The following is an 11442-nucleotide window of genomic DNA, read 5'->3' as shown; positions in this document are numbered from 1 at the left end:
ATAGCAAAAAACATGAAATAAAATCCAAACTCTTAATTTAAAAGTTCAAACCAAACATCATCATGGATGTTTCTGTAAAGCAGAAAGACGTCAATAAATAACAAACGATGCATATTGAGACGCAGCTGATCAGAAACTAAACCATCATTTGGAAACTGGGAGGGAAAGTAAGTCAGGAAGTAAAGACACCCTGCTGTGACCCAGCAGGGTGTCTTTACTTCCTGGATCCTCATCATGATTTCACATCATTCATGATGCAGTTTGGAAATTCATCAGTTTGTAAAATTAGTTCCAATATGTAAATGAGATGAATAAGGGTTAAGGTTAGGGTTAAGGTTGGGGTTAGGGTTAACCCCTTTTCTTTTCGTATTTAAGCGTTGAGTCGGTTTGTCAGTGACTGTTGGACACATAAATACTTTTGAACATCTGCAGCTTTCAGAAAATCTAATTTAAGACGTTTTTAATTCCAGCAGAAATGAAACTTCACACAGAACCGAACCAAAACCAACGTCCAAAACAAGCTAGCTCGCTAGTTAGCATGTTAGCAGCTAGCTACAGGCCAAGTTTAACTCCTGTGATTGGTTTTGAAGGCACATTTTTTATAATGACTTTAAGACGTTTTAAGACTTTAATTACTGGGATCAATCAAGGATCAGGTCAAACCTCCCTAATCTAATCCAGATCAGAACTTTGCTTCTTTCCTGAGCAGCAAACAAAAATGGAGGACGCCGCTGGTCTAGTCCAATCACTGACTGAGAAGTTCTGCAGCCACAGAGTGAGCCCACATCCTGATGCCTCCACCGCCGTGCCAGAGGACATCATCATGACATGCGGGCTGTGCTGACCTCAGTTCGGCGGCCATCTTGTTTCTAGAGAGAAGAGGCTTTCTCCTTCAACCCTGGCAAGCAGCCGTGATCTTTAACCTTTGACCTGATGGAGAACAATGGTTTACTTTCTGACCTTCTATAACAAGTTTGTTTTCTTTTCATTAGGAAACCAGAAACGTTTCGCCTGGCGCCGGTCTGCTGGATGGAGCGCCGTGGTTCTGGTTCTGTGAGCTGAAGGAGATGGAGCGTCTAGTCGGTGTGGTTCCGGTTCCGGTCCGGTCTAGGCGGTGTGGTCCTGGTTCCGGTCCGGTCTAGTCGGTGTGGTCCTGGTTCCGGTCCGGTCCAGTCGTTGTGGTTCCGGTCCGGTCTAGGCGGTGTGGTTCCGGTCCGGTCTAGGCGGTGTGGTCCTGGTTCCGGTCCGGTCCAGTCGTTGTGGTTCCGGTCCGGTCCAGTCGGTGTGGTTCCGGTCCGGTCTAGGCGGTGTGGTCCTGGTTCCGGTCCGGTGTAGGCGGTGTGGTTCCGGTCCGGTCTAGGCGGTGTGGTCCTGGTTCCGGTCCGGTCCAGTCGTTGTGGTTCCGGTCCGGTCTAGGCGGTGTGGTCCTGGTTCCGGTCCGGTGTAGGCGGTGTGGTTCCGGTCCGGTCTAGGCGGTGTGGTCCTGGTTCCGGTCCGGTCTATGCGTTGTGGTCCTGGTTCCGGTCCGGTGTAGGCGGTGTGGTTCCGGTCCGGTGTAGGCGGTGTGGTTCCGGTCCGGTCTAGGCGGTGTGGTCCTGGACCCAGCGCCGCAGGCGGCGGCTGTACTCCTGCGGGCTGACGGTGGAGAAGGAGCGGCCATGATGCCTCAGGCTCTTCCAGAGATGCTCCAGCCGTTTCTTCAGGCTGTAAACGGTGAAAACGTCGATGATGCCGATGAAGTATCGCTGCTCGGGTCCGTCGATGACGTGCAGCGGGTTCTTCAGGTTCGGCAGCAGGCGCCGGTTCTGGGCCCTGAAGTCCGGAATGTCGGGCGAGTCGGCGCCGGACCCGGCGCCGGACCCGGCGGGGCGCGGACTCGTCCGAGACGAATCGTCTCGGTCCTGGGACGACGTCAAGCCCGAGTCCGGTTCCGGTCCGGCGTCGTCATTCAGAACCGCTCCAGGAACTCCGCCTTGGATCGGGCTGGACCGGGGTTCACGGACCTGGAACGGTACCAGACAGGAAGTGAGCCGGACTGTATGGGATTCTGGACAGAACCGAGCCTAAGATCAGAACCGGGTCGATGCTTATTCCATTTAAAGTTCTGAGGAAAGCGTCCAGGTCCGTTTCAGTCCCACAGGCTCAGCATCACCGAACTGGGCTGGAGCCTTACCAATTAGCCGTTGCCATGGAGACGGAGGCTAAAGCAGCCTCTGCTCTGCTTCCTAATCTAATCGGTTCTGATCAGATAATCAGATTTATAGAAATTATGGAGGAGCTGATTGATGAACCAACTGGTTGCCATGGTGATTCTCATTTTTCCCAGCAAGAGATGAGATCAAAAAAAACCGGCATCTGCTCAGGCTAGCAAGCTAAAGCTTTAGCTACATGCAGATTCACTTGCTGAGAAGCAGAAGTGGACTATCAAAATAAAAGCTGTTTCAATAGATCCATTAGTAGGAACATCTGTATTGATATTTACCAATGCAGATGTTTTGGTAAACAAAGGCAAGAATTAGCTAATTATGGTACTAAGCTATACTTAGCTAAACACTATAAACTTTGCAGTTTGTAATATTTATCTTACTATTTAGCAAGATAAACTACCTAGCATGATAGCTGGGTCGTTAGCCAACATGCTAACTACCTAGCCTGATAGCTGGGTAATTAGCCAACATGCTAACTACCTAGCCTGATAGCTGGGTAGTTAGCCAACATGCTAACTACCTAGCCTGATAGCTGGGTAGTTAGCCAACATGCTAACTACCTAGCATGTCAGCCAGATAAATGTTTAGGTAATTATTTAGTGGAGCCAGCGGAGCAGACGGACTTCTTGGTTCTGACGATGAGCGAGGCGAAGGACAGGTTCTGGTTCCGCTCGTCGTGGTGCAGCGGCTGGTGGGCCAGCAGGAGGCTGTAGTCCAGAACGTTGAGCCGCTCCAGGAAGCCGGTGTCGATCTCCACCTGCTGGACGAGCCAGGAGCGCTGCCGATCTGCACACAACACATCGAAACTCAACAAAACCAACAAAACCAAACCCAGACACACAAACACAACAAAAACTAAACACAGAGACCCGGATGGGTGTCAGATCAGAACCAGGCGGTTTGGGTTTCATCCTTTGGTCTCAGAAAAACTTTAGTTTCATTTTCATGGTTTAATGTTTCTACATTTTTACCATTAAAATCTGAGCTTTGGTTTCTGACACAACCCAGAGATATTATGGATGGATCAGATCAACGCTGATTAATAGGTTAGAATGGCCTAGTCAAAGTCCAGACCTGAATCCAGCAGGTTTTTCAGATGTTTTCAGACTGAACTGGTTCAGTTCTGGAGGACAGAAGTAGTTCTCTGTGTGACCAGTAGAGGGTGCGCTGCACCTTCCTCCTCTCCTCTTCCTCACCCAGCGTGATGACCTGGCCTTCAAAGTTCAGGTCCTTCAGAACCACAATGATTCGGCTGCCCTCCGGCGCCGGGTCCGTCCACCGGCTCACCTCGCAGCCTTTGATGTCATACCTGCAGAACACAGGCAGCGTCACTGGACCCGACCGGAACCAGAACCAGGACCGACCCGGTACCAGGACCGACCCGGTACCAGGACCGACCCGGTACCAGGACTGATCAGAACCGACCCGACCTCGGCGGCCCAGACTCACCGGGCGTTGATGCGTTCGTCCGGATAAAAGACGCTCTGCATCACGATGAAATATTTCTGCCAAGAAGGAAACATGAGACGATCCAGCAGGAGGCGCCAAACATTCAGATCCACAAAACAGCAGAAGAAGAAATTCAGACGTTTTAGCTAACATGTTAGAGCAGCGCCTACTTCCTGTTGTCAGGCAGTTTCTACAGGAAATGACTTAAAAACACAAAATCTCACCAAAATATTTATTTAGTTTAGTTTCTAAAAACTCAGAAATTAATTTACAGGTAATTTTTCAACAAGATACAGAAGATTAAACTCTGGAATATTAAAGTTAGCATTAGCAGATTTATTCTCTCATAACATAAAAATCACATTTGTTTTCTGAATTTATTTGTTTTTATCATGCTACATTTTGGGGGAGAAATGTTTAAAGATCCCTCAGTTCCTGATCCAGACGTTCAGAACCAGAGAACCGGGTCAAAGCGGATCTTTACCTTCTGACCGGGCGGGATCCGGATCCGGTGAACTCCTGAAAGGAAAACGAGAATCATCAGAGTTCACAGGATCATGATTACACGACCTCCAGCTGATGATGTTTGGGGTTAAAGGTCAGGCTAAGGGTCAGGCTAGGGGTCAGGTCATGTGTTGTACCTAAGAACTTGACCAGCAGTGAATGTGGGAACTTCCTCAGATGCTCTACGTAGATCTTCAGGTTGGACAGAAGGAATTTAATCTCCCGTTTGTTTTGGGTCTTCAAGAAAAAACGTTTATCATTTCTGAAGGTTCAAAAACACAAAATGCATCAATCAACACGCGTTGGTAAACATCCTACAGTTAGCATGCCAGCATAACATTAGACATGGTAGCATGGGCTAATGTTAGCAACTGTCCTAAAAAGCTATTTTGTTGGCATTAGCTCCTAAACTGATAGCAACAAACATTTGAAAAAAAGTCAAATACTTAAGAATGACTATTGTTAGCAGCTATGCTAATCAAATTATTTTGTTAGCATTAGCTAATAACTTTATAATGGCTGAAATCCTTGCTAAAATGCTAACATGCAACTTTCTATAATATTCTGATTTATGTATTTCGGTCTATGCCTTGTAACCCATCAGTTTTTGCTTCCTGTTTGTTTTTCTGCTGAATGAGGACCAGACTCACGTCAGGAAGAAGTCGGCTTTGCTCTTGGAGTTGCTGATGAACTGCAGGTAGCAGCTTTCTGAGCACAGAGACTGCAGATACTCGTCCTCTGTGATTCCTAGCGACGCGCGCAGAGCGGCGAACACCGGGCCGCCGAACGTCTCCAGCGAGAAGTCCTGGACAAACACAGTAAACTGTCTGGGACGCCTGCAGAGACACAATCACAGCCTGCCGGCCCGACCTCACCTTGTGCACCTGTGTGACCTTGGATCTGAAGTCGTCGTCTGAAAGGTCGTTCTGGAAACAGAAACACAGTAAGACAGAAAGATTCATGATCTGCTTCATATTTCACTTTCTGTTTCTGTAGGAAAGTGGAAATCCAGGAATTCATGAGCCAAAGCAACAGAAGGTTTTCAGTCAGAGGGATTTCCAGAAGTGATGTAACACAGACCTCTACAGGAGGTTCTTCAAACTCCATCCATCTCTGCACCGACTCGTTTAATTCGGTTTATCTGTTTTAAATATGAGATTTCTGTGGATATTTGTGTATTTCTCAGTGACTGATGGCGCTCAGCGCACTGAGGTCGCCGCTGCAATCCGTGATGTCACAGGCGGCGCCGCTGACCGAGTCGTAATGCTCCCTGCTGAGTCAGCGCTCTGGGCATCAGAGGGATTAGGTCCGAGTTGAACCGGGTCGGGAATTCTGTTTGTTCTGTAGCAACAGAAACTCAGTGAGCTCCAACCTGGATCACATTTTACTTCCTGTGAGGATTTTTACACAAACAGAATCATTTATTTATTCTTCTACATCCAGAATGAAGCTCAGAGGGACTCACTGCTTCACCACAACGCATCATTCAGCAGATCGCTAGCATGCTAACGAATCAACCTGCGGCTAATTCACAAAGCTAACAGAAATATTGACATGATGCCAAACTGACTTTATTCATTCAAGTTTAAATATTTTAACCTTTAACCCTACATCACTCTAATAAACAGTAGTTCTGCTGTTGCAGAACTACTGTGTCCAAAATGGTTTTGGACACATGCTATCGCTAAAGCGCTAAACTCAGCCATGTTGATTCCCAGGAGGTTTTCATAAGGAGAGGTTCTCAAAATAATTCATATATGTTCAGGGGAAGTTAAAGCAATAAATGTTTTCAACATTAGCAAAAATTCTAACACGCTAAGGTAAAAACTAGCTCTGCTATTAGCAGATTAGCAGATGTCTTGCCGTCCAGTGGCTTCAACTGAACCAACACAAAGTTTTAGCAACAACTCAGCAGCAGCAACATTTGAAAACAGAATTATAAAAACTGAATATAATTATTCACTGACTGGATTCTGGTTTTATAATATTTTAAACAAACGGTCGTTAAATGTTTTTGTAGCTGTTACTCTAAATTAGCATCAGGAATTTCCTGATAATCTTCAGGTTTCAGTTTCAGGAATAATTGCTGTTTGTTTAGTTGCTTGAAACCAGGAGACGGCAGCGTTGACACATTGAGCAACTTTAATTGGATGTTTAGGATGTTTGTTGCTGAATCCCAGGTTGCTGAAGCAGTTTGTTTCCTGCGGTCGCGTCGCTAAGCTCTGACCTGCTTCCACTGCTGCCAAAGGGAACTACGGCAGCAGCAAGGGGTCATTCATCAACTGTGGAAGTTTCTGCTGCGGGTTTTCCTCTGATCTGGACACACAGATGATTTTACTGCCGACACGTTCAGAAATCCAATAATCAATCCCTGGAAAGCTGTTAGCGCCGCAGCGCCGCGACCTTCAGCGCGGAGCAGCGACCTTCAGCGTTTTATTATTAGTGACGTAAAACAAAAAGATTCAGCTCTGAAGTGAATGAATTAACATCAGAGACGTTTTGTACAGATTTAAAAGCTTCGCATCAATTTACTGACAGGACAGCGAGAGGAGCAGAGGTCAGAGGTCAAATCACCTCATCGATTACAAACTGCAGATGAAGCAGGAATCATTTTAGAGACGAACCTTCAGCAAAACCACAAAGTATTTACCTTCAACTGATCCAGAGTCAGATATGAGGAACTGATCTGATCTGAACTGAACTGAACTGATCTGAACTGAACTGATCTGATCTGAACTTAAATGAACTGATCTGAACTGAACTGATCTGATCTGAACTGAACTGAACTGAACTGATCTGATCTGAACTGAACTGAACTGAACTGAACTGAACTGATCTGAACTGAACTGAACTGATCTGAACTGATCTGAACTGATCTGATCTGGTCTGAACTGAACTGAACTGAACTGAACTGAACTGAACTGATCTGAACTGAACTGAACTGATCTGGTCTGAACTGAACTGAACTGAACTGAACTGAACTGATCTGAACTGAACTGAACTGATCTGATCTGAACTGAACTGAACTGAACTGAACTGAACTGAACTGAACTGAACTGAACTGAACTGATCTGATCTGAACTGAACTGAACTGATCTGATCTGATCTGAACTGAACTGAACTGATCTGATCTGATCTGATCTGATCTTATCTGGTCTGAACTGAACTGATCTGAACTGATCTGAACTGAACTGATCTGAACTGATCTGAACTGATCTGATCTGATCTGATCTTATCTGGTCTGAACTGAACTGATCTGAACTGATCTGAACTGAACTGAACTGAACTGATCTGAACTGATCTGAACTGAACTGAACTGAACTGATCTGATCTGGTCTGAACTGAACTGAACTGAACTGAACTGAACTGAACTGAACTGATCTGAACTGAACTGAACTGAACTGATCTGATCTGATCTGAACTGAACTGAACTGAACTGATCTGATCTGATCTGAACTGAACTGATCTGATCTGATCTGATCTTATCTGGTCTGAACTGAACTGATCTGAACTGATCTGAACTGAACTGAACTGAACTGATCTGAACTGATCTGAACTGATCTGAACTGAACTGAACTGAACTGATCTGAACTGATCTGAACTGAACTGAACTGAACTGATCTGATCTGGTCTGAACTGAACTGAACTGAACTGAACTGAACTGAACTGATCTGAACTGAACTGAACTGAACTGATCTGATCTGATCTGAACTGAACTGAACTGATCTGATCTGATCTGAACTGAACTGATCTGATCTGATCTGATCTTATCTGGTCTGAACTGAACTGATCTGAACTGATCTGAACTGAACTGAACTGAACTGATCTGAACTGATCTGAACTGAACTGATCTGATCTGATCTGATCTTATCTGGTCTGAACTGAACTGATCTGAACTGATCTGAACTGAACTGAACTGAACTGATCTGAACTGATCTGAACTGAACTGAACTGAACTGATCTGAACTGATCTGAAACTGATCTGAACTGAACTGAACTGAACTGATCTGAACTGATCTGAACTGAACTGAACTGAACTGAACTGATCTGATCTGGTCTGAACTGAACTGAACTGAACTGAACTGAACTGAACTGATCTGAACTGAACTGAACTGAACTGATCTGATCTGATCTGAACTGAACTGAACTGATCTGATCTGATCTGAACTGAACTGATCTGATCTGATCTGATCTTATCTGGTCTGAACTGAACTGATCTGAACTGATCTGAACTGAACTGAACTGAACTGATCTGAACTGAACTGAACTGATCTGATCTGATCTGAACTGAACTGAACTGATCTGATCTGATCTGAACTGAACTGATCTGATCTGATCTGATCTTATCTGGTCTGAACTGATCTGATCTGATCTGATCTTATCTGGTCTGAACTGAACTGATCTGAACTGATCTGAACTGAACTGAACTGAACTGATCTGAACTGATCTGAACTGATCTGAACTGAACTGAACTGATCTGAACTGATCTGAACTGAACTGAACTGATCTGATCTGATCTGATCTGAACTGAACTGATCTGATCTGATCTGATCTGAACTGAACTGATCTGATCTGATCTGATCTTATCTGGTCTGAACTGAACTGATCTGAACTGATCTGAACTGAACTGAACTGAACTGATCTGAACTGATCTGAACTGATCTGAACTGAACTGAACTGATCTGAACTGATCTGAACTGAACTGAACTGATCTGATCTGATCTGATCTGAACTGAACTGAACTGATCTGATCTGATCTGAACTGAACTGAACTGATCTGAACTGAACTGAACTGAACTGAACTGAACTGGTCTGATCTGAACTGATCTGAACTGAACTGAACTGATCTGAACTAATCTGAACTGAACTGATCTGATCTTATCTGGTCTGAACTGAACTGATTTGAGACCAAAACATAAAGGCTGCTGACCTCTGACCTGTGGGCGGGTTTGGGAAGCCAGCAGGCGTTCCTCTGTGGTTTCTGCCATGCAAGCTGCTGCCGCTGCTACTCACCGCTGCCGGTGTGTGTGTGGAGGTGTGTATGGCTGCAGCCAGGCCCTCCTTCATCCTGCAGGTCAGGCCGTAGAAGTCGTGCTGCTGGTCGATCTCAAACAGACCCAGAAGTTTCCACTGCTGCCTCAGGCCGCCCCAGCGCCGCCGCTTCACCGTGCCGGATGGCTGCGGCGGCGGCCGTCCGGGCGTCTCCATCTGGGCAGAGAGCAGAGCAGCAGCGTGAGGCGCTGAAAGCTTTCTGCAGAAAGCAGAGAGGAGGCCGGCAAAACCCAAACACGGCAGTCTGTAACTGGGTTGCCATGGTGACCAGCACAATGGGATGAAAGCTCTGCGGGCCGCGCCGCGCGCCGCCGCGCACCGCCGCGCCTGATGAGCTGAGCGGCTCATTAACACGTTTCAGCAGAGCAGCCAGAGATCAAACCTCTACAACTAACAAGACGACTGGCCCTTTAAGTAACTGCTGATGATGTCACTGCTTTCTCTGAGTCTGATTGGTTCATCCCCAACATTAGAGCTACCTGGAGGAACACAAAGAAGGAATGTCAAAGGTTATCTGCGCTAACGGATACATGCTAGCCTAAACAGGAACAAAATGTCCAGGTGTGGCGAGATAAACAGCAGAAAGGAAGAAAGCAAGACAGGTTTCATCTGTTTTACTTTAGAAATGTAGCTAATATTTGGCTAAAGTTAGCTGAAGTTAGCAAAAGTTAGCTGAAGTTAGCTAAAGTTAGCTGAAGTTACCTAAAGTTAACTTAAGTTAGCTGAAGTTAGCGAAAGTTAGCTAAAGTTAGCTGAAGTTAACTGAAGTTAACTTAAGTTAGCTGAAGTTAGCTAAAGTTAGCTGAAGTTAGCGAAAGTTAGCTGAAGTTAGCTAAAGTTAGCTGAAGTTAGCTAAAGTTAACTTAAGTTAGCTGAAGTTAGCTTAAGTTAGCTGAAGTTAGCTAAAGTTAACTTGAGTTAGCTGAAGTTAACTTGAGTTAGCTAAAGTTAGCTGACGTTAGCGTAGCTGTGGAACTGAACCACTTCATGATGAAAGGATAAATATTTTCTCCATGTTTAGTTTATTTATTTTTCTCTTTTTGTGTCAACACTGAAAGAAAAATTAAACTGCAGGAACAAAAAAGCTGCAATAATGTAAGACGACAAAATTTGTAGTTAACATAAATTACGCTAATTAAGCTAAGCTAAACAATTAGCTTGCTAATCAGGTATTTAACTTAAAGATGGGATATTTAAATGAATGAATAACAGTGAAAATATAAAATATGATCGTTGCTGTTTCACAGAGTAACTTTTCTGTCTCTTTGCTCTGCAAAGATTTTCTCCCATCAGGATTCAGACCTCCGGTCTTCATTTGACTAACAAAGCTCTGGTTCGGCTCGGTTCGGCTCGGTCCGGACCGGTTCGGTCCTGGAGTCAGGAGGTCAGCTCACCTCAGAGTTTGTTTAGCTGGGAGCATCACTTCCGGCCTCTCATCATCAGCCAATCAGAAACATTCAAATGATCTGCACGTTAACGTCAGCATTTATTAAATGATCCATCCATCATCCATCCATCCATCCATCCATCCATCTATCTATCTATCTATCTATCTATCTTAGTATAATATTATTTTGCTCACCGCACAGTGAGTTCTGCTGGTTGTGGTTCCGGTTCGGTCCGGTGCCTCTGGTTCTTGTGCCGCAGCCGGACCGGGCCCGGACTGATCCTGGATCCGGTCACACCCAGAACCTGACACCGACTGGCTCTGCGGGCTGATGGGCTCCTGCTCCACAGCAGCAGCGTCCCTTCAAATTAAAAGCCCGGCCCAGCCCGGCCCAGCCGGGCGGACCAGTCCGGAACCAGCAGCTGGTCCTTCTGCAGGAGTTTCCATCGGTTCCGAACTTTGAACTGGGCTAAAAACGTTCAGGTTTATGAATATGTTATGGAATAATTTAATGAAATCAAAGTTCTGCTGAACTTTTCTTTACTTTCTGCAACTTTGCATTAAAATTCAGGAAGTAAATAATTATTCAGATTCATTAGCAATTTTATGAAATATCAGAGCTCTTTTTTTATTAAGATTTTTCAATGTTTTTTAAACTTTAGTTTCATAATATTTTGTGTGTTTTTACACAATGTTCTTTATTTTCCTTTTTAGTTTCCTTCGTGATTTTATTGATAAAAAATTTTTATAGTGTCAGTTCATAAATTAGTTGACTTTTATTTCGATGATCAATTAATCCAGTTAATCATTTCAGAAACATGAAACTGCATTATTTCCACCTGG

General features: G+C 45.0%; 1 protein-coding gene across 1 annotated transcript; it reads right to left on the bottom strand.

The window, feature by feature from the left end:
• Positions 1 to 1467: 1467 nt before the first annotated feature.
• LOC129355024 (phosphatidylinositol 4-phosphate 5-kinase-like protein 1) lies at positions 1468 to 9474 on the bottom strand. Its single transcript, XM_055024574.1, is given in 10 exon segments — positions 1468 to 2003; positions 2827 to 2993; positions 3404 to 3516; positions 3657 to 3712; positions 4141 to 4175; positions 4298 to 4422; positions 4811 to 4965; positions 5036 to 5086; positions 9174 to 9438; positions 9440 to 9474. Coding segments are annotated over 10 exon segments (1425 nt in total). The 3' UTR covers positions 1468 to 1580.
• Between the last annotated feature and the right edge of the window lie 1968 nt (positions 9475 to 11442).

This window comes from Poeciliopsis prolifica, unplaced genomic scaffold, assembly GCF_027474105.1.
Source record: "Poeciliopsis prolifica strain line A6 unplaced genomic scaffold, Auburn_PproV2 SCAFFOLD123, whole genome shotgun sequence".
Lineage (NCBI taxonomy): Eukaryota > Metazoa > Chordata > Actinopteri > Cyprinodontiformes > Poeciliidae > Poeciliopsis > Poeciliopsis prolifica.
The sequence above is the reverse complement of the archived record's forward strand: the minus strand, read 5'-3'. Positions and strand labels throughout refer to the sequence as shown.